The sequence below is a fragment of the Bos indicus x Bos taurus genome, chromosome 10 (assembly GCF_003369695.1).
Source record: "Bos indicus x Bos taurus breed Angus x Brahman F1 hybrid chromosome 10, Bos_hybrid_MaternalHap_v2.0, whole genome shotgun sequence".
Taxonomy (NCBI): domain Eukaryota; kingdom Metazoa; phylum Chordata; class Mammalia; order Artiodactyla; family Bovidae; genus Bos; species Bos indicus x Bos taurus.
In genome coordinates this window covers 1,683,719-1,707,216 of record NC_040085.1, presented here as the reverse complement: position 1 = coordinate 1,707,216, position 23,498 = coordinate 1,683,719, and the positions used below count along the sequence as shown (strand labels likewise).

At 41.5% G+C, this 23,498-nt stretch overlaps 1 protein-coding gene across 3 annotated transcripts in view; it reads right to left on the bottom strand.

The window, feature by feature from the left end:
* Positions 1-5,750: 5,750 nt before the first annotated feature.
* IQGAP2 (IQ motif containing GTPase activating protein 2) overlaps positions 5,751-23,498 on the bottom strand; it is a 307,119-nt gene continuing 289,371 nt past the window's right edge. For all 3 annotated transcript variants that reach the window (XM_027552911.1, XM_027552912.1, XM_027552913.1), the window contains 6 exons: positions 18,585-18,672; positions 16,450-16,662; positions 13,942-14,102; positions 12,255-12,392; positions 10,422-10,530; positions 5,751-6,702 (listed from right to left, as the gene is read on the bottom strand). In XM_027552911.1, coding sequence (XP_027408712.1) covers positions 6,589-6,702; positions 10,422-10,530; positions 12,255-12,392; positions 13,942-14,102; positions 16,450-16,662; positions 18,585-18,672 — 823 coding nt within the window. In that variant the 3' untranslated portion in view covers positions 5,751-6,588. The remainder of the gene's footprint in view (positions 6,703-10,421; positions 10,531-12,254; positions 12,393-13,941; positions 14,103-16,449; positions 16,663-18,584; positions 18,673-23,498) is intronic.

Below are 23,498 nucleotides of genomic sequence, written 5' to 3'. Positions count from 1 at the left end.
TTGGGCTCTTTACAGATTGGATGATGCTTGTCCACACTTGTGAGGGTGATCTTTATTTATCTGGCTTTGCTGAGTCTTAGTTGTGGCATGTGGGATCTAGTGCCCCAACCAGGAATCAAACTTGGGTTCTCTGCATTCATTGGGAATGCGGAGTCTTAACCACTGGACCACCAAGGAAGTCCCACAGAAAGTATGATCTTTACTCAGTCTGCAGATGCAAGTGCTTATCTACTTTGGAAATACCCTTACAGATAATAGTCAGAAATAATATCCTACTAGCTATCTGGGCATCCTTTTGCCAGGACAAGTTGATACAAAATTAACCATCACACCCTTGAATGTATTTTAGCTAAGAGATTTTACACTCTTAGGAAACGACAGTGAGGCAACCTAGGGAATCTGTATGAGCTATTTTATTTGGAGAGTGCATATTCACTGTTAAACTGAGATAACCAGTGATCATTCATACTGTTGGGGCCACTGGGAGGAGGGAAGAGGGATTCTACCTTGAAGACTGTCGGCCATGGTAAGGCAGGATGGGAACTGGGCTTGAACCCTGTTAACCATCCTTAAAGCAAAACCAGGAAACCCCCTCCTTACAGGTGGCAAACAAAGATTGGGGGTAAAGGTCAGGTTGTCTTAGACTAAGGGTAGTGCCTGCACCTGCATGCTGTAAGTGTTAATTGTTCCGCACCTGCATGTTGTAAAACTACTTACTAACGTGTAACCCGTCATGTAGCTGAGGATATAAAACCGAGTCCTCTGAAATCACTTGTTAGGACCTGTTAGCGTAATAAACCGTACTCCGCTGTCTCGAGTGTCCTCCGAGGAGTGTTTGCGACACCGGATTCTACAGTACAAGTGCCGAGAGCATACCGGGGCACCTGAGAGGTGGTGGGGATCTGTCTTCTTCTCAGCCCCATGGCAGGATTCAGTGCTGGGTGTCCCTGCCACTTAGAAGGCACTGCCAAGGCTCTGAGAAGCGGGGCCTGGAACAGTCTCTGTCCTCTGGAGCTTAGAGAGTTGACTTAGAAGGCTCTATCTTAACCTGTTACTAAATCCTGGTTTCAGTAACAGAGGAAATGGGGTTTTTACAAAGTTGATCGCACTTAGACCACCCGATACACACCAGAATCTCTCAAAATAGAGACAATTTTCATCATTCAGAGTTTTGTGGTTTGCCTCTTGGAATGTTGAGGAGTACCACAAACTCCTACTTGACCACAGCCTGAGGTGTAAAAACTACATCATGAATAACACCTCCAGTTGGTGCCTGACCACACACAGACACACCAACATGTATCTCGTGACATAAGGGAGATGTGTGTTAAAAATCAAAATTGAGTAAATTTGAAGATCTGATGGGCTTTATTCAGAGATTCAAGAATCAGACAGTAGCTCCTGTAGCAACTAGAGGGGAACTCCAGAGGGTTCTTATAGGCTGGAGGAGGGTGGGACAAGGAGGTATTAGCAAAAGAAAAGAGGATTTCAAGCCAGGCTGTGTTCTTCTGGGGGAAGGGAACTGCAGGGGTCTTAACCATGCAGATTAGCTCCAGAGTCTTGATCCAAAAATTAAGGTTGATTGTTTTATGGGTCACATTTATGGGCAGGGTTAAAACTGCAGTCAAGGCTTGCTTTGCTGTGATGGGAGTAGGGAGAAAAAAATCAATTCATTTGGGGTTTGTCATTTTTTTTTTAAACATATGTCATGTCAGACAATGTTTTCACTGACTTGGTCTCTTTCTTCATCACAAACCTCCAGAATATTAAAGTATGCAAAGGCTTTCCCTCTTGTGGAGTTCACTAGAGCACATTCTTTGAGAGTAGCTAGAATCCTGTGATGTTCTTTCTAAGTTCTAGGTGCTGAAGAGTGGAGTTCAGGGCTTCTCTGGTGGCTCAGCGGTAAAGAATCTGCCCGCCAATGCAGGAGATGGGTTCAATCCCTGATCCACGAAGACCCCACATGCCTCAGAGCATAAGCCCAAAGGCCACAACTATTGAGCCTGTGCTCTGTAGCCCAGGGAACTGCAACTTCTGAATCCTGAGCACCCTAGAGGTGATGCTCTGCAACAAGAGAAGCCTGCGCACTGCGCTGCAACTAGAGGAAAACAAAAACAAAAACAAAGCCCTGCAGCAACGAAGACCCAACATAGCCAAAAATAAATTAAAAAAATTTTTTTCTTTAAAAGAGGAGTTCGGGGGATGCATGGTCCCTCTCAGCGTTTCAGACCAAAAATGATTTGTTAACAGTGGAACAACTGTGATCAAACATACATCAAGATACAGGAGTCAGCTATGTAAAAATGAAGTTAAGTGTTTCAATTGCTATGTGTCTCTAAAGGAAAACCGGTGTTTTCTTTCTTCTTCCTATGAGTAAGGAAAGCTTTGCTCCCTGGGGAGGAAGCTGGGGAAGGGTAGCAGAACAGGCCACCCTAAACAGGCCTCTTTGACATAATCTTATATTGAGAAACCGCAGACACAGGAGAGGCTCTGAGAGCAGAGTGGAAGCTCTGTGTAAAGGAAATTGTAAGGGAAATTCACAGTAGAAAGGGGGCTTGCCAGGAAGACTGCTATTTCCAGAGATAACTTTTCCCAGTCTTATCTGCAGCGCCTATGTTTCCTCTTCTCACCTGCCAGAGAATTGCCCCCACTCCCAGCTTCCTCACATCTTTATCTTAGTTGAAGATAGTGTCTAAGGTGGTGTGTGTGTGTGTGTTAGTTGCTCAGTCATGTCTGACTCTTTGTGACTTCATGGACTGTAGCCTGCCAGGCTCCTCTCTCCATGGAATTCTCCAGGCAAGAATACTGGAGTGGGTTGCCATTCTCTTCTCCAGGGCATATTCCGGACCCAGGGATCGAAACTGGTCTCCTAAATTGCAGGCAGATTCTTTACCATTTGAGCTACCAGGGAAGCCCATCTAAGGTGGTAGCTTGAGCCATTTGGGGGGTTTTTCCTGAGTATCTCCCATGTTAATCAACTATTTGATTTTCTCTTGTTAATCATTTAGCACAGGGAGTCTCAGTAAAGAACTTAAAGGGTATAGGGAAAATTATTTTCTCTTCCCTACACTGCCCAAGAATCTTAGTGGCTCAGGGTTGTAGGGAGCAACTGTGCTCTGATGTCGCGGTGGTTCAGTCCTCCTGAGAAAGATGCAGGCCTTGGCTCCAGGAGTCTTTGCACCCATGCCTCCACTGGCTCCTTGTCCTCCTTACCTGCTTCCTTCTCTGGGTCACTCATTCATTCATGTCCCTTCAAGATCTCAAACAAGTAGCAATTGGTAACATCTTTAACAATTACCTCATCTTGTGGGCCAAGAGAAAACATTCACAGCTTTCCTTGAGGGTGCTGCCATGATACAAAGATCTCATCCATACAAATAATACTCAGGCATGTCACTCAAAAGTTAAGACGAGCCCCTTTTTGAGACCCTGCTAAAGGTTGGCTTTTATCTCTAAACATCTTCCCCTAATTTTGGCTCCTCTTGTACATTTCCACTTAAAGTCTTTCCTAGAGGATGAAGAAGGAAGTTTAACTTACCACCGACTTCCTACAGGTTCCTGTTCCTCACCTAATGTTAGTTGGAGGAGACAGGGTTTAGTCTCAAGGTGAAGTTAACTGTATGTTTAATGACTGCTCTGATAGAAGTCTGTAGCAAAGGTCATGCATTAAAAAACCCACACCTACAAACTGTTGAGACAACATTGTTTCAAGGTATTTACCTCTGTCAAAAATCTGTATAACCTGAAACCATTATTAAAGTAGCAGATTTGACTTTTTTAAATCTGAGTTTTCCAAATTCTATCTTACCTTCAAGTTCATTTGTGCCAAACGTGTGCACGTGCGCTCGGTCGTGTCTAACTCTTCCTCTGTCCGTGGGATTTTCCAGGCAGGAATACTGGAGTGGGTTGCCATTTCCTACTCTAGGGGCTCTTCCCCATCCAGGGATCAAAACTGTCTCTTGTGTCTCCTGCAGCAGCGGGTGGATTCTTTACCACTGGTGCCATCTGGGAAGCTTATGCCAAATGAGCATAGGCTAACCCAGTTTCTCAGTATTTGGTAATCCCTATGGAACATAAGGCCTGTTGAATGAACGAACAGAATACAAAGTGTCGGGGGTACTCTGGTCAGGGTTAGCCTGAGAGTCTGCATTACTGTTGTGGTAGAGACAGCTGGTTCGTCGCCAGGTATCTCTGCTCCGTTTCTTTACAACTAGAACCGCGGGTTTTCACTGGGCACATGGCTGCTGAGTTACAGTTACAGTTACAGACCTTACTGCCCAGCCTCTCCTGAAGCTAGTTGTGGCCATGTGTCCAAGTCTTGGCCAGTGGAAGTAAGCAGAAACAACACGTGGCACTTGGAAAAAAAGGACCCGCCCTGGACTTCTTTCCCTGAATCAGTGACAAGGGCAGAGCCCAGTGCCAGACTGTGGCCCTGGAACTTGGAGCACTGCTCGCTTACCACCGAGAAAACACTTCCACCTCGTCTCAGTCACAGGGTTTAGAATTTTGGGTCACAGCAGCCACTCTTGAAAGGGAGCAGAATATGTATTTCTGGTAGAAGGAGTACTTCAAACTGGCTAGTTTTGAAAAGCAGCAGATATAGGAGAAGCTGTGGAAGCCAAGGAATTACCCTTTTGTGAAAGACTTTTACATTTTTAAGGGAAATCTCCCGATTGCCTCCCGTAACTGCTTCCCTCCCCCATTGTCTTTGTCTTTAGCTGGAAATTTAAGGGGGTGGCTTGGGCTATTTGGGGGAGTTACTCAGTTTTTCCTGTGTGTCTCGCATGTATGTAGGATGTATAGGAGTTATTAAACTCTTTTTCTCCTGTTAATCTTTTATTATGGGGGTGTGGTCCTCAGCCAAGACCCTGAAGGATAGAGGGAAAATTATTTTTTTCTCCCTGTAAACTGTTCTACATAGTACAGGTATAGGTATATTACAGTTGACCCTTTAACCAATGTGGGGGTTAAAAGCCTCAATCATCCACCCTTCACGCAGTCAAAAATCTGAGTATAACTTGTGACTCCCCTAAAACTCAACTACTAATAGCCTACTGTTGACCTAAAGTCTAACCAATAACATGTGTGTGCGCTCAGTCGTGTCTGACTCTTTATGACCCCATGGACTGTAGCCCCCCAGGCTCCTCATTTCATGGGATTTTCCAGGCAAGAATACTGGAATCATTTGCCATTTCCTTCTCCAGGGGATCTTCCTGACCCAGGTATTGAACCTGTGTCTCTTGGGTCTCCTGCATTGGCAGATGGATTCTTTACCACTGTGCCACCTGGGAAGCCCCTTACCAAGAACATAAACACTTGATTAACACATATTGTTTATGTTATATGTATTATACACTGTATTCTTACAATAAAGTAGCTAGAGAAAAGGTTATTAAAATCTTAAGGAAAAGACATTTACAGTACTGCACTGCATTTATCAATACTGAAAGTCTGTCATCTGTTATAAAATAAAGAATTCCTCAGTACCTATATTAATATTGTCCTATATGTTATAAAACACTGTAGATGTTACACATCTTATTAACACTAGGTATCAAAACTAAAAAGATGTCAAAGAGAAATTCACGTTTCGTTTAAATTGTCAACTGAAAAAGTTCACATATAAGTGGCCCCCACAGATCAAACCTCATGTCGTCTGAGGGTCACTGGTACTTCTTTTCCCCAAAGGCCCCACCAAGAAGCTTCCCCTACCCACTAAATGACCTGGATTTATGCAGTCAAAAGGCAAATTAATGTAATTCAGTAACATTTATTTTACATAAAACAATTTTTCAAAGAATACATTTAAAAACCATCCAGATACTGATCGTATTGCATTACAAAAGCTTGAGAGGCACAGTGGAAATATTCAAATAGATTGTGAGGGCTGGAAATGGGGGCCTTCGATCGCTGTTCACGGTATTCCTTAGTCACTTAAAGGCTCTGGGTCCGAGGGTTTTTACCCTGAGGCAGTAGTGCACTTCACTGAGTAGGAATAAATCACATAAAATATATACCTTTGTACAGAAAGTGTTATTGTACTGTCACTTTCAATTAGTTATAAAACTCATTTTGAATTGCACAAAAGTTCTCTTTAAAATCGATAACTCCCAGGAGGCAGGGCTTAGAACCAAGTTATCTGTCTAAATAATTCATTACAAATAATTCAGTTTCCATTTCTCCACAGAGCAAAACAACAACAAAAACCTATGAAGAGGTACATTATTCAAATGGGACATTTAACATTTTTTTCATAGGAAAATAGGTTTACACATTTGTCCCTAGTCAGCTAAAATTATCTCCCTACTTTAAAACAAATCCCAGAATGTCCAAAGATTTAAATCAGAGTACGCGCACCACAGTACAGCGTGGCAGCGTTTACAGGAATTCGTTCCGTGTCTCATTCTACTGCAGTATCAGATTACCAGAAAGGCACGTGGGTACATTCTTCAGAACAGTTTTGGTCTTGAAAAAAAAAAATCACACGTTTATAAGCAGTGATCTCAATCATGTTTAGAAACAAAAATACTAAACAGATTCATTTCCTAATCCAGGTCATACAGAATCCAAGAGATTTCTGCAGGCACTTCACTTCCCGTAGAACTTCTTGTTCAGCAGGTATATGAGAAGGTTTACATTCACTTTGACTTTATCAAACATTTTCATCACAGCTACGCCTTCATACTGCATCTGAAGTAAATCCTGCAATTGCAAGGAACACCAATCACAGCTTCAACTTGACGTTTCCCACATTTAAAACACATTCTAGAAGAATTTGTTGACAAAAATAAGATTCAGTTGACCTAAGGACCTCGGTGGGGACTCTTATACTTCAGTGTGCATCGGAATCAGCTGCTTTCTTAATGAAACACAGGCCAGTTAACACAGATTGCTGGGGTCCACCCCCAGGAACCTCTGATTCTGGAGCTCTGCGGGAGGGCCCAAGAATTGGCATTTTAACAAGTTCCCAAGGGGTGATGATACTGTTAGTTTGGGTGCCATAGTCTGAGAATCACTCATCTCAATGAAAGAAAACAGATTTTTAGAATTGATAAGGACTGTATGAGAGAAAACCAATACCATTAACATTAGATATATAATTAAAAGTTTAATTTTAATTGAAAAACAAGACACAGAGGTGACAGCAAGATGAGGTATATCCTGTAGAAGAGCCAGTGTTTTCTAAAGTGAGAGTCAGACAATTCATTAAGGAGCAAAAAGAATATTAGAAACTCCTCTTTATTTTTTTTCCCTCATTCCTTAAGCATTCACATTTTCTGTGTATTTTTTAAAATTAATTTTGAGTAAAGTGCCAAGTGCATGTATACTTTATAAACAAATATGTAGAAATGGGGAGAAATGATCTATTTATTGATGAAAATTGTGCGACTGACATTTGGAGACCAATAGACAAAGCAACTCCTCCTGATCTAGACAGACTACTTGTGTTCCTGTATTCTGTTCCTCAACCTCAAGTAAGTTTATCACTCTGTGTTTCATCACTGCTGTATAAACAAAGAAAAATTAATAAAATTTCCTTCATTTATAAATTAATAACTGGGTCACACCAGTCACACACATGAGACTAAGCAGTAACATTTTATAATAACCAGGACAGGGGCCCTTCCCAAACAGAAGGTATCATTCCTGAACTGCCCTAGGCTCATACCCAGGTCTTGTTTTCCTGCTTCTAGTTCTGAAAACTTCTTGCTTCTTAATGATAATACCTTGTGTCTGCAACGAGCATGGCCACCTGCGGAAGTTGGAATCATCTTTGAGAGAATGTGGGCTCTTGCCAGCTTCCTGCTCCACTTTCTCAATTAGCTCCAACTGCACTCAACTAAAACCCCTCCATTATTTAGAAATGCTTCTGAGATGGAAATGCCACAGGGAAGTGAAGTTCTTTGATCAAGAATGCTTTTGACTATTAAACAGGGGTGGAGGTTCACTTTTCCTTTGGGACAGGCAACATCTGTTAAAGTCTCGTGGAAAAGAACGAAACCAACATGGTTCGGTTGAGAAGGAATCATGTACAGAGGGAAATTAGCTGGGCCCCCCATGTGGGGAACGGAGGAATTCTGATGGAACTCATGGTTGAAGACCAGATTTTAGCCTCAGCTCCACTATTTGCTATAAGATTGCAACAACATATAACCTCGCTGAAGTTGTGTTTTCTTGTGCGTAAATCGGGGCTTGACACTGCCAACTCCACAGGTATGTTACTGGGTAGATGAGATCAAGGAGTCTGCAAACCCTTTATAAGCCACTCTTGTCTGGTCAGGATCAACTGGAATCCTGTGAGACAGGCAGCGGAGCAGAGCGATGCAGGGTTTGGACTCCAGGGGCCCCTTCCATAGCATGCTTTCTGAACCTCAGTTCTTCATCTGGGAAAAGAAGAACGCCAAGGCTGTAGCCCTCCATAAACACCAGCCATTATCTGTATAAGCAGAACCCCTTCACGTACGTCACGCTTCCTGTTATGTACATGGCTACAGGATATAATCTTTATGAACCGAGGAAACAGTGGGTTGAAGAAAATCTAGACACATAGAGTTAGAAGGAATCTCCCTTTGTCCTTATAGAAACAAAGTCCTTGACTCAAACTAAAGACCTGGCCATCATATTTCTCTTTCTTAAAATTCACTTCATACTAGAACTGTCTAAAAGCCATATGTGACAAGATGTCTGACTTTATGTCTGACAATCATTTTATACAGGGCGGGCTCTGTGGGCATTCGATCTGCACACAGTCCCCTGATTAGACAAAGGGCCTTGCACTTAATGTTCTGTTGTTACCATCTTGAAATTCTCACCAATTTTGAGTAAGGAGCTCTGCATTTTCATTTTGCACTGAGCCCTGAAAATTATATAACTGGTCCTGACGATATACATGAATGACTGAAAAAATCTTGAGCATATTAGCCATCTGCAGACAGCTAAGGAGTAACATTTGACAACTGTATGTCTAAGTGAAGGGCGTGAACAGCTAATCCCTACTATGGAACTTTAACAAAGGAGCAAGTGAAGCTGGATGTCTGCACCCACGTTAAAAGGAAGTCCTGTAGAATTCCCAAGGCCTCTCTAAACAGGTGTCTCCTGGTCACTGGTGATTCATCTGTTCAGTAGATGTTGATTGGCCTTGGGGCATTTCCTTCTTGGCAATCCATGATATATCTTTGCTTTAGAGAAGAATCACTAACCAAAGCGCATCACTGCATTCTTTTCTCTTCTTCAATTTAAGTGTTCCATGGAGTGAGTCAAGACGTTCAGTTTAATTTTTAAACAGATACATTTAGTGACATTTAAAATACATTAGAAAACTATTTACTTAAGTATACTTTTCAAAATTACATAATATCTTCAATTTTCTCCAATTTACTCCATTATCTCAGTGTCTTTATCAAACCAGTTAGCTTTTTTTTTTTTCTTTCTTTCTTTTGTTCTTTGAGCTTACAAGGAATGCCAGACAGAAAAGAAGGGCCCTGGTATTTTACCCCATGGCTTAGGGGCGGGGGTATAACTTCCTTGGCCTCAGCCACAGGTCACGCAGGCAGTGAGCCTAGAACTTACACCACTCCCCATGGTTTGTCACGATGACTCATGTAGACGCATGCAGAATACCTGGGAACCATTTTACAAGTAGTCTAAGGGCCCAAGTACATAAGGGTTATTTCCATTTAAAACCTCATACAAAAAAGAAAACTCAGTCACATTGATTGATCAGTTTAAGGATGATCTCTAAGGATCTAAATTGATCCTGTTCTAAGCATTAAGAAGTTGGAGTAGGCAAATGTTTGCTGCAAACACCCTCCACTTTCTTTTTCTTCTTCTTTTGGTGGCACAAACTATTTTCTCAGTTTCAATTCAAGCATATTTGGCTTAATGTGATTCTTATTTTAAAAAACAGCAATAATTAGGACCCAAACCTCACTTTTCTATTTATAGCCATCTGTTTTGCACAATGTTTTCCTTGCTTGTGATCCCAAAGAATTAACAAAGAAATTTAAGAACCTGATATAAAAATAATTCTAGGAAGGAGAAAGAAAAGGAGAAATGAGATCCAGAAAGTTTCAATCCTGGGTATATGTTATCTTAGAAATGCAATTGCCTAAGAAAAAGTTTCCAGCCTTTAATCAAGAGCTCTGAATACTGTTGTGTATATTATTCTTTTCTTTAAGTTTCAAAATGAAAACATGGCTTAGAAAAACTCAATGCTATGGTTTACCATTTAAAAGCAGTTTAAGTTCCAATAATTTGAAGAACCATAGCTTTTAAAAAATCAATACTTAGACAGGCAAATAATGGTGGTATTGGTCTACAGCTAAATGCCATTGTTTGTCACGAAGAATGCAAGCAAGGGAAGCCAAGAATGACCCCCTCCTTTAAAAAACTCCCCCCAATATGCAGGAATTCCAGCTTACCTGAATATTGAGCTGAACCTTCTCCATCTCAACACCCAGGAATTTTGATCTGACATCGAAGATACCCACATCTTCAGTAGATGAGATATCAAATGTAACATTTTTAAACCTAGTGAAGAAAGGACCATTCACACATGTGGAACTGCAAATATATGGTTAAAGCTGAAATGAATGGAATCCTCGGTCAACCCCCTCAGTGAACAGCCTGCTGGGAAAACCCCAGGTAAGTTACCCCAAGTCCCCCATCATCTTTTCCTGATTTGGCTCACGGGAACTAGGTTTGATGGCTCCTGAGGAAATCTGTAGCCCGTAGAGCACTGGAGTAGGTGCTTTGTTACCAAAGAAAGGCAAAAGATGACCCTAGGTCTTAAAGAGCATAAGATACAGTGGAAATTGTATGAGATTCACAGAACTGTAAGTGTTGACTGTATGGCTGACAGGAGGTTAGTTGTTTAGATGGTTACTTTTATGGCAACTTCAAAGAAGAAGAAGCATTTTCTCTGAGTTGGTCTGAGTCAAAGAGAAGGCAGGATGGAATAAATGGAAGGGAAGCCAGGCCTTGGAGGCAGCAGGAGTTACAGAGGACTGTACGCAGTGAGTGTGGCCTCCCACAAGGGGAAAGGGAGTGATGGAGCATAAGAATCTGGTTCTTGAAACCAAGGGTGCCTGATGTGGCGCCTGGGAGGAGAGTTTCTCCTCCACTTCTAATACACTTCTAATACACTGCTGCTGGAGTGGCTCTGACCCAGGCAAGGCACCCTCTGTGGCTTTCAAATGAGAAAAGTCCTGTGTGTGTGTGTGTTTTTTTTAATATTTATTTTTATTTCTTTGGTTGCATAGGGTCTTAGTTGTGGCATGTGGGATCTAGTTCCCTGATCAGGGATTGAACCCAGGCCCCCTGTAACGGGAGTGCAGAGTCTTAGCCACTGGATCCCCAGGGAATTCTCAGAAAGGTCCTGTTTTGCAACTGTAAATAACTCTCACTGAGCAAGACCAAAGGTCAGACTGGTTTTTTTTTTTTTTTTTAATTCAACATACTTGTTTATGCCCAGCTACTCGTCTTCTCCCAATTATGGAAGGGGGGATGCTGGACAATGTGGCAGGAGACATATCCTTGCCTTTTACAAAAGGAACTCATAGAAACAAAAGCTGAATTCTGTGGTCGTTCCTAGGCTTGAAACCCTCTGAGGCTGGGGATGGGGGTGTTTGGCTCTAAGCCTGGGTCCCTACAGGTCCCAGCACAGTGCAAAGTGTCCCAGAGCACTCAGATCGTTACTGCTGAATGAATGAGGGCCCTGGCTCATTCAAAGCCACATCACTCCAGCTCCCTGTTTGCCTTTAACAAAATTAATCTATTTTTTTTTCGGAGCTAGGCAGCAACGGTTTCTATCTTGTCTTCAAACCTAAGGAAATACAAATTGATAGAAATAGTAAACCATTTGCTTTGAAAGCAGCAGAAAATAGCACACTGAGTAAAATGTCAATTTTTTAAATCCCACTTTCTTAAAAAGACGAAGCAAATAATCTACTTTTGAAAGGCCTTTGGAAAGGCAGCCTTGCATTCTCATCGCTATGACTCAGTACTTTTGGAGGGAAAGGCGAGGCTGGCAAAGCCATGGGAAACTCAACCTCTCAATCAGTGCCAGGCCTGGTGGGAAGCCCAGAGATTACAATATGTGTGTTTTCTCCTGTCATCTGAAATCAAGGGGAAGCCCTGATAGACCCAGTGAAGCTTTCTTCAAAGGCCACAGGAAGCTGAATTAATGTGAGTCAGATCTGATGTGCATGATGAGAGGGGGCATGTGTTCTGTGCAGATTCTGGGTGCCACTCACTGGTTTGCCTGAAGATCGTCTATGTCCAGGAGGACACCCTTCTCCTGCAGCTTTGCAGCTGTGTACCGCACTGGCTTTGCCCGCTTCATCCCTCTGGGTTCTCCTTTTCCATCAAGTTTAATTGATCTCCGAGTATTTCTGGCAACAGAAGAACAGACCATCTGCCATGAAGGTGGCAAACTCAGATGTTCCTGGCAGTACAGCGGCCAGGAGAGCACACCCCCGTCCACCCCTGGCCTCCAGGTATGGAACCTGGGCAACTTTATATTATGTGATTGTCAGTGACAACCCCATCCCTGCACAGTGAAATCTCCTACTGAACTGGATAAGGGAAAGCTATTTTCAATGTGACTCAAGTTTGAATTACAGATGAATATGCTTCATAACGCTTGCATTCTGTTGTCTCAGGAGTATTGGACCACATGGCTCCCTTAAGTCACTTTGCAAGTGAGGTGCTGTGAAATGAACTGTGTACACACTCCTAAGGGAAGGGGTCATTAAAAGTGTCTAGTTTAACAAATTTATACAAACACTAGATGGCCATCCCTGTTCCAAGTGCTTTCTAAATACTGCCTCACATTTACAGAATTAACCTTTCCATGTGTTCCAAAATAAATTCCTCTGTTCCACAGTATTCCATTTAGCTCTCATTACAACACGTGTGAGGCTGGTACTCCCAAATTCCACTTAAAGATGAGAAAATTGAGACTTCAGAGAACACTGGATTGGTTCAAGATCACTCAATGTAAGAGAGAATCCCAATCTATCTCACTTGACTGCAGAGCTTGTAAAATGCCTTGCAGTAGATGCAGTAAATACGTAAAGAAAATCTCTCACAACTTTATTACTACTATATATTAGCTTGATCAACTTTCTTCCTCGCAGGAATAGCATAAAAGTAATTTAAAGGCTGCAAATGAATCAGAACTAGTGGGGTCCAGGTAAATGAGGTTTAAATTTGGTTATATTCCTCCATCAAATCTTCTATGATTAATGAAATTTACTTTTTTGTACAGCACCATTTTTTAATGTCAATTTGACTACAAATATTACATAAAAATAATGAATTACATATTTAAATGGGTAATTAAAATTTAAGATTGACCTTATCTAGTGATAAGAATAATTATGAGCAAAGAATACTCATTAAAATTGGCTATATTGTGGAAAAAAAAACTATGATATGTGTGCTAATGGGTAATAGAGAACTGACAAATTTTGTCTTTTGTGTCAATATGACGTTTAAAAACCAGTAAGCAATTAAAATCACTAAGTTGCACTGTGCGACAGCAAGTATCTGGCTTTAAACATTATCAAGCATATAAATACTGTTTACTGTAAATATCCCCAAGGGTAGCTTTCTTTTTTTTTTTTTAAGTAATAGTGTTTAAAAGACTAAAAAAGAAGGAATAATCAAAGTGCTTCCCCAAGTGTTTAAAGTTACTTTGAAACACAACAGGGTAAAACTAACTTTAATGCCCATGTTTATAGAGAATTAACATGTTTCTAAATTCATTCCTGACTTCTTAGCTCACAATGGCGAATCATAAAATTGAGATTCTAGTTTCTGGTTATGTAATAAATCAAAGTTTGCTACCAGACCCAACCGGAACAGCCCAGGATTGTATATGAATTGATACCTCGTGTAAATCATGACATTACAGAAGAGTATTTGATTTCAACTTACTTTCTTTTTAAGTTGTCTAAACAAGTCTTGATGTAAGTGTCATAATAATTGATTTGCTCTTCAAAAAATGCCGCCTTCTTGTTAAGTGCATTGAGCGTCTGCTGAAGTTTTTCCAGCTCAGCTTTTCGAAGCTTACGATGGATTCTTTGATTTCGAATATCCTAAGGGAAAAAGGAAAGGCCATGGTATGAGATTTAAGCAGGAGTTTGCTTTATAATATTGCCCCTTTGGAACAAGAAGCATATCTAGTACTAAAATCACTCTCTGGGACCGTTACAATAGTTTGGGCTGCCCTGGTGTCACAACAGTAAAGAATCTGCCTGCCAATGCAAGAGAGTCAGGTTAACACCCCTAGAGAAGGAAATGGCAACCAGTCCAATGGGTAGAGGGGTCTGGCGGGCTACAGTCCATGGGATTGCAAAGAGTCGGATCTGACTTAGTGACCAAACAACAATAACAGTTTATTTTAGTCACCTCATTTTAAACTCTCAGCACCCAGATGTTCCCTTTTTACTTTAGAACTGGGAGTGTCCATGTTTTACTTTGAGATGTAAGGTTGATGGAAAAGCGAAGAAGCAATTTTAGAGTAAGTATGCAATTAATCTAAGGAGAACTAGTGTTTTAAAAAGTGTACAAGCAAGACTTTAGCAGGAGACAATTTCTTCAGAATGTTTTGAATTATATATACTTTGGAGAGTGCTTTATCCTGAAAAGTGTTATATTTCATCATTACATTCATTTTCTTTTCTTTCCTTTCTTAGCTATCCTGCCAGGATTGTGGGATCTTAGTTTCCCGACCAGGGATTGAACCCTGGCCCCCAGCAGTGAAAGCTCAGAGTCCTCACCACTGGACCACCAGGGACGCCCCCATTTGTGAAATAAATTTTTTAAAAATATACTTTTTAATCTGAAAAATAGTTTCCAACATTTGCACAAACAACAACTGGGGTCTCAAGACTGACTGAACAAATTCAACATGGATAACTATTAGTTGGATTTAAATAGAGTTCCTAGAACATGAAGTTGATCAAGCTGCTTATGGCTTGAGAGAGACATAGTATGGTTAAACTTACAAACATATAATTCTTTTTTTTTTTTTTTTAAATTCTAATTGGTAAATTAAGGAAATGTTTAAGAAAACAGTTTATTATTATTTTTCCTTTGTGGACAAATTAAAAACCATTTCTTTTAACTAAAAATTCATTAAGTAGAATCTTTGAGGGGATGCCTTCATGATAGTTTTTTTCTTTCTTTAAGACAAAAGCCTCAATTTCTCTAATGTACATTCCCTAAGAGAAGTATTTTCCAACCCAGAATTACAGAAAAGGCACCACTTCCCTTGAATCACTCAGGCTGGAAGGAATAACCCTATTGCCAGTAATGGCCATAACTTTCCATGGAAGAATAAAGCTGAGTGCACTTCCCTTTCAGAAGTTAATTCTTTTTTTTCTGATCATGTAACTGTCCTTAACCTCCAGATCCATTTTAGTTTGCATATTTGGACAAAAGAAAACAATGAAAAAAGTTTTTTTTAACCCAAAATATATACTTCCTTATCCTTGGCAAACAGATCTAGCCTTTTCCTGTGATGTTTCCTTGCACTAATTTGATATCCTTTTCTCAGGAAGTTTCTCAACTGTAAAAATATGGGATGAGAAAACAGAAACTAACTTTGAAGTCTGAACTGCATTCAGGCTAAACTAACTAGAGACAAATTCTCAGGGACATGGAGGTATCATCTCAGTGGCAGGTCCTATGGGCAAGAGGATTATATGACAACTTGAGTTATTACTCAAGAGAGAACTCTCCTAGAAGTGTCACTTTTAAACTTAGTAGGTATTGTTTAAAGCAACAGATGAAACTCATCTATTATGCTTCCTAAGCATTGATGTCTGGTATGTTTCAGCTCTTCTGACAATTTAGGGGAGTTGCGCCTGAATGCTCAGCTCAGTGTCCTCAGAATGTCCAACTCTTTGCAGCTGTACAGACTGTAGCCTGCCAAGCTGCTCTGTCCACAGGGGTTTCAAAGTAAGAATACTGGAGAGGGTTGCCATGTCCTCCTCCAGGGGATTTTCCCAACCCAGGGAGTGAATCTGCATCTCCTGCGTTTCCTGCATTGGCAGGCAGATTCTTTACCACTGGGCCACCTGGGAAGCCCCTTAATTGGGGGAGTTGTGGTTATTCTCTGTTAAACGTCATCAGCTGCTTTGAAACCTTAAAAAATCTGTAATATTGAGGAGGACAGGAACCATATGTATATAACTATGAATCTTTCATGTCACCTACTGAGTCCCAGCGTATGAGCAATGATTAGCACAGACAGAGGATAAGATGGTTGGATGGCATCACCGACTCAATGGACATGGGTTTGGGCAGACTCCAGGAGTTGGTGATGGACAGGGAGGCTGGTGTGCTGCGGTTCATGGGGTCGCAAAGAGTCGGACACGACTGAGTGACTGAACTGAATTGAACTTAACGCAAAGCAGAAAGAATACTCTTCCCCACAACCTTGGCGATCTTATTGAGAATGTCTTGGTATTTGTTTTTGGATGACACGTGTCCAGTCTGTTCCAATGTCCGAAGATTCCTCTGGATTTTCCTCTTTTTCTGCTCTAGGGGCAGCTGTGCATCTTCAACCATAGACCGGCTCTGCTTCATGTCTTCGGGAGTTCTGGAATCTAAAACCGCGCGGTTCACCATGTCTGAGGCATGATCTGTCTCCTGGAAAGGGAACATCAAGATGTTGATTTATCTCTGATGTCCTGACCTCACAGGTTCAGAAGCTGCACAAGGTAAACCAGTATCAAAATGAACGAGGTCCTCAAGCCAAGGTCCGGAGACCAGAATCACATGTTCCCCAGGGGTTTTGTGGCAGGGTCTTTGGGAAGGAATTACTTTGTTTTCCCGAAAAACAGAGCAGTGGTGGCAGGCCTACCCTGAGCAAAATTCTAAATCATTATTTTATGGTTAATGTGATAAGTTATCTTAGTAACAGATGTATTACAAGGGATAACCAGCATTTTATAATTCCCTGGATGGAAGGATTTCAGTATTGGATAGGATAGTCCAGTTGAGAAAATTAAAACTAGATTATCCATTAAAACGTGGCCACGAGAACCCTGAACATCCAGAACCCAGTTGAACGCTCACACACGAGCCATATTTATGGACATTTACAAGCCGTGAAGGCAGTCAGAGAGACCTTTGTCCTGGTAAAGCAATCATTCTCAAACCATGAACTCTGAAAAATGTGCACGGTTTCTTTGAACCAAAGAAATTAAGAGTACGCTAGCACAAAATATGTTTCCAAATAAATGATGAGTAAATGAATGAATCAAAACAGTTTGGATAGTTTGTTTAAAAAAACTATACAAGAGACTAGTGATCTTCACATGTCACTGTACTAGAAAATTGACTGACACAGTAGACAGAGTCTAAGACTATAAGTGTTATTACACACAGGAAAGACAGATCAACCTTAAGGACACAGTAATAGTAAGCCAGGTCAGTAGTTAACAACAACAGTAGCAACCAATGTTGTTGAGCACTTAGTATGTAACAGATATTTTTCTACTCATTTAACATGTTTTAACTGAGTTACTCCTGAATTGGGTACTATTATTATCATTCCCATTTTACAGGTGAGGAAACTGAAGCATAGAAATATTTCTAGGTGCCTATCCTAACACAGCTGGGAGGTATAGAGCTACCTTTGATTTTGGAAGTCGGCACTCTTGGTGACTATGCTACATTTGGGGGGAAAGAAAATATTCTTAATAAAATATTAAGAGTTAAAATTCTCATACTCAGTACTATATTTTACCCACTTTGGTTATATATACTTTTATTAAAACCCATGACATAATTTCTTCACAACCAATTAAGAACGATTCAGGAAAATCATGTGTAACCCAGCTAAAGTTCCAAAAAGTACAAAAGTACAAAGAGGTAATTTAATTGATAATCTTGTTAGTGTTTGTTTAGGGAGTGGCAATTATTGAAACGAAAGCAATAAAACTGAAATTAATTCAGAACAAACTAAATAATGATACATTTTGAAGGATGCTGATAAAAGTTTAATGCAAGATTGTTATGAAACTTATTTACACCAGGATAATGGTGCTCTGATCTAATGGACTCAAGATGTTGGCTTCTGAAGCATTTGAAAAACAGTTTTAATGGGTAAGGCACTTGTTCATTTCTTCAAGTCGGCAAAAACACAAAATATGAAAGGTATTTTTCTATATCCTGTTGACCAGAACAATTCCTTAAGTGACTTATCTGCCTATCCACTGCAATGAGTAGTCTTCATTTTTAAGCAGTCCATTTTTTTCCCCTTTGTTCCCTACACTCACTGTTCAAAATTTACCATGAACATTCAGAGGCTCTGAAATACCCAGAACTAATCTTCTAGTCTAGGATAAGATTATTTAGTATACATTCAGTGCCGTATTTTCCTATTTCATTTCCGTTGATATTCCATGGATTTTCTATATAATTGAAGTCAGTTCACTGAAATTTTTACTTCCAAACTGTGTCAGATAGTTTCTCTGAGATAACAGCAAACATTTGGCACAAAGATTTGTTACTAAAATCAACACGTACCTAAGGTACTTATTATTTACACTCTAAAGGCCAATTACCTGTTTTGCACTTGCTGGTGTCTCTAAGATTTCTGTCAGTGTGCTTCCTGGTTGGTTCCGGATCACATCAATGATCAGTTTTTTGGTCCTTACAAAATAGAGAAAGGAGAGACAGGCTTTCAGACAGCAGTCCTGATGCACAAAAATCTGTTTCTCCTGAGGCAGTGCAAAGATGAAGCTTCAAAGAGAATCCTTAAAAATGGAAGCGTCTCGCAGAACTTCAGGATGTCTGCTTTAAGGCTCCCCAAAGTTCATGAATGCTTGATAATCAAAGTCTGGGTTTTACACGCTTGAGGCCGTCGGATTATAGGGGCTTCCCAGGTGGTGCTAGTGGTATGGAACCTGTCTGACAATGCAGGAGACATTAAGAGACCCAGGTTCGATCCCTGGGTGGGGAAGATCCTCTGGAGGAGGGCATGGCAACCCACTACAGTATTTTTGCCCGGAAGTCCCATGGAGAGAGGAGCCTGGTGGGCTGTGGCCCACAGGCTCACTCAGAGTTGGACACGTCAGATTACAATGTCAGCATCCTGGGCACAAGGGTGTCATAACTACTCTCTCGTTTTCAATTTCATCTGCGCTTTTGGGCCATGCTGTGGCAGCCGGTGGGATCTTAACTCCCCAACCAGGGATGGAGCCCGCGGCCCCAGCAGAGTAAGCTCGGAGTCTCAACCACCCGAACCATCAGGGAAGTGCCCCCTTTCTTCTTTTCAGACTGAGACTACTTTCTGATGACCAGGAGGAACAACTGGGCTCATCACTCTGGAAGGAGCAAGAATAATATCTAATGTCCTGACTTTAATAACATTTAAACTTCTGAGCCTGTTGAAAACATGATAAGCTACTGGGAGCTAGACCAGCTGTTACTGTTGATGCTCTAAGAATGTTACGAAACACTGTGAAGGCCAGTGGGAGTGCAAGTCCCGTGTGGGCTGTGAAGGTTCTGGCTGCCAGATGACACAGCAGCCTGGAGGAGGGGTGGTTGGGAACTCGGATCTGGTGGTGGGACTAACCCATTGGTGAGGGTCCCTGGCCTCAGGTGGGAGAGAACAAGAGAGATGCTCCGTAACAAGAGCTGGAAAACCACTCTGTCAGTGCCAAAACTATGTATTTTTTCATATGTGTTCTTTAGGACAATCAGCCATCCTTTCCTAATTAAAGATCAGGTTATGTAACTATGTACTAAGGCTTTAATGTAAAAGATAAATGGTCAAGTATGCTCCCTTTTACATAAGTAGGAACATTATTGGACAGTGTCCCTTCAAAAAAAAAAAAAAAACGGAACATAAACAGAAGTCGCCTTAAATTACAAACAGGTCTAACCAACATCTGAAGTTTCATTCTTGTTGCATTGAACCTCAGTTCCTCTCTCAAGGCATACATGGTATCACAGGATGATGAATTTCTTCCTCAACTACAGCAGGAAACATTCATACGGCATGAAAATTGGAAAAGGAAAAGAAAACATCATTCATGTTTTGAGTTCCCAAGGCGGGGGACTGCTCCCAAAGGATAAGAGGAAACTCTCAAAGGAAACTGCAGATATATTATTCTTGCAAATAGGATAAAATCCAACAAGCCATCTGTAACCATTATTCTTCTCCTTTCTTATTTAAGTCTGTATGAGAAGAATGATCACAACCATTTCCTCTGGCCCATGAGCTTTCACCGCCGGGGATTTTCAAGCTGTCTGGGAATGCACAGAGAAATGTTGCCCTAGAGTCAGAGGTGGACATACAGCTCATTCCAGCCATGTGCGAGACAACTCTGCTCCTGAGAGCCAAGAATCTGTCATCTCCCTCCCCACTCAACTCCCACCTCCAGTCATCATTATAAATATCTTAAGTGGAAACATCCGGTTAGAAATAAAAGCTCTGGGTGATTTTAAAAAATGTTAACACTTATTTGAAATAATATTCTAGGAACGACTGATGATATATGATTCCAGGAAACTCTTTGGAGAAGCTATCTGAGGACCAGCACGACCAGGGTCACTCAAGTGTGCCCTCGTCGGGACAGAGAATGTTTATCTGCTTGGGAGTGCCCGGAGGACAAACTGCACACAGCCTTTCTCTTGAAACTCTATTTTACATCAGGCTTCCACTGGAATCTATTCCCAAAGTTTCACCCCAGACTTCTTACATGTAAATAACTGTCCAGTTTCATGACAGGGAAATCACTACCTTGCCTTGCATAATGGTTAAAGACACTGGAGTCAGACAGATCTAAGGTCGAACCAAGTGTGTGGATTTGTGCAAATGATAAAGTCCTTGGAGGTGTTTTTCTTTTTTTTCCTTCCTATTCACATAATGGAAATCTCTCAGGACTGAAAGAAAGATGCATGTACATCCCCTCCTTAGAGTCTGACGTGTAGTCAGCATTTGCGTGGTCACTAAAGCACCACCTGCTGCCCACGATGACAGCCACTGGTCATAGGTGGCCAGTGGGCACTTGAGACATGGTTGGTCCAAACTGAGATATGCAGTAAGTGCAAAACACACACCAGATGTGGAAGGCTCAGGATGAAAATGGCATGTGTCATGTTGCTGTCGTTCAGTCGCTCAGTCTGGTGGCATACCAGGCTTCCCTGTCCTTCACTATCTCCCAGAATTTGCTAAAACTCATGTCCATGTTTGGAAGGCTCATTATGAAAAAAAGGAATGTGTCATATACCACTAATAACTTTTTATACTGATTCCATATTGAAATAACAATATTTTGGATATATTGGGGTAAATTAGCATATTAGAATTAACTTCACCTATTCCTTTTTAAAATATGGCTTCCAGAAAATGTAAAAGTACCCGTGTGGCTCACATTAAACCTCTCTGAGATGCAAAGCACTGGAGCAGCCCATTCCTGGACACGAAGCCCACTCAGAGAGGTCTGCCTTCCAGTGCGGTCCACTCATTGGACCCAGTGAGTCACAGGATGTCAGCGCTGAGGGGGACCTTTGGGCAACAGTCCAATCCCTGGTTTTACAAATGAGTCAGCTAAGCCCTAAGCAGCTCCATTGTTATAGAAGCTCACATTCTATTTCCTAGAGTTGCAGGGAACAAGCTGAACTCCCTTTCCTCCTCATCAGCCCCGCACCAACCTGCAGAGGCTGCCAGGACTGTCTTCTTCCCCTCTGCTACCACTTCTCTTTTTCCCAAGCGAAACCCCTCAGTTCCTTAAGCCTCTTCACAACAGGAGTTAGAGAGTTTCTAGTCCTGCTCACATTTCAGTCAGACAATGAATTTATGCCACATTCCCCCACCACCACCTTAATGCAAACACAATATGCTAGATATGGTCTGACCAGCATGAATCAACTGGTTAACGTTTTGGCCCCATGGATGTTCAAACAATAGGTGAGACAAGCCGATCAAATCAAGGACTCTGCCATCTTCCCTGAATGAGTAAAGTTAAGAAAAAATGCAATACACCAGGGAGTTTATTTGTCATAGCTCCACTCAAATCCCACGGTCAATAAACGGGAGTGCACGGTGCTTGTAAATGGGTGTGGTCCCTTAGGTTGGACCACTGCCTTCGAAGGGCGTCTGTCATTACCCCTGGTCAGGACCATTCCTGAGCCTCCCCGTCTGCCGCCTGCCTTACAATGTGCCCAGGGCTGAGAAGGAATTGGTGTTGATGGAAGGTAAAAATCATGTGATTACACATTTTTATCACCAGGCCTCGAATATCCCCTTAGCCACTTAACTGCTCGTGCCAGTTTGGACCAAAACCAGGGAAACCTTTCAGCTGGATGACAGATGCCTAAAGTGAATTATGTGATAGGAAAAAAATTCTCAAGCGATAACAAGCACTCAGGCAGTTAAGTATGAGTAAAAGCCACAAATAATGCTTTCTACTTATACACGTGTACTTCCAGAGCAACACGAGCTTAATAAAGGCCAAAAGGATCACATGCTTTAAGTTAAACCAAAAGTTATAATAAGAGGGATTTACAACTGTATAGTTCTATATAATTTATAAGGTGTCGTTGTGTGACCTCACTCACTCATCAGAGCTCTCCAGTCCCCATCTCCCCTCTTCCCCATTTAATGGATAAAGGAAACAAATACTTAGGTGATTTGATCAGAGTCCAACTGCTAATGTGTGAGATTGGGGCTGTAACCCCGGGTCTTCCTAGGCCTCCCCAACCAGGCTTTTTCGTTTGTTCTTTTAATACCACCATGCTTGGTAGTGAGGTGGTGCAGTGGTGAAGAATCTGCCTGCCAGTTCAGGAGACTCAAGAGACTCGGGTTCCATCCCTGGGTCGGGATGATTCCCTGGAGGAGGAAACGGCAACTCACTTCAATATTTTTGCCCAATAAAATCCCATGGACAGAGGAGCCCGGTTGCAAAGAGTTGGACAAAACTGAGTGACTGAGCACATGCTTGGTAATATCTTCAAAATGGCAATATCCCAGACTGACACTGCAGGCAGATTCTTTATGAGCTACCAGAGAAGCCTATCTTAAAGTGTACATTAACGGAATATCAATGGCCTGTGATATAAAGCATGTCAGTGACTAGATACTTGCTTCCCATTATTTTAGAATTTAATTTCCTCACCTCAAAGATAAAGACTGAGATACACAGTCTCCAAGCCCCCATCAATGACACCTTTTATAATTATCTGTTAGTAACAGGATTTTGAAATATATACTTAAGGCATAATGTATTTGGAAGTAAGGCTTGCTTCACATCATGGAGTGAACTCTACCGACTGTTTTGAGCAACACCCAAATTCCACTTCTGAAGAAGGCTACTTGGTCAGTCTTGAAGTTGTTATCCACAACGAGCACTGGCTGTTTAGTGAAGGGCTCCGCCAAGACTAGGATCTCAAAGTATGCCCGGAGGAAGGCTTTCAAGACCCTAGAGGCCAGTGAATGCAGTAAATTATTCAATCTATTAAAAACACTGGCC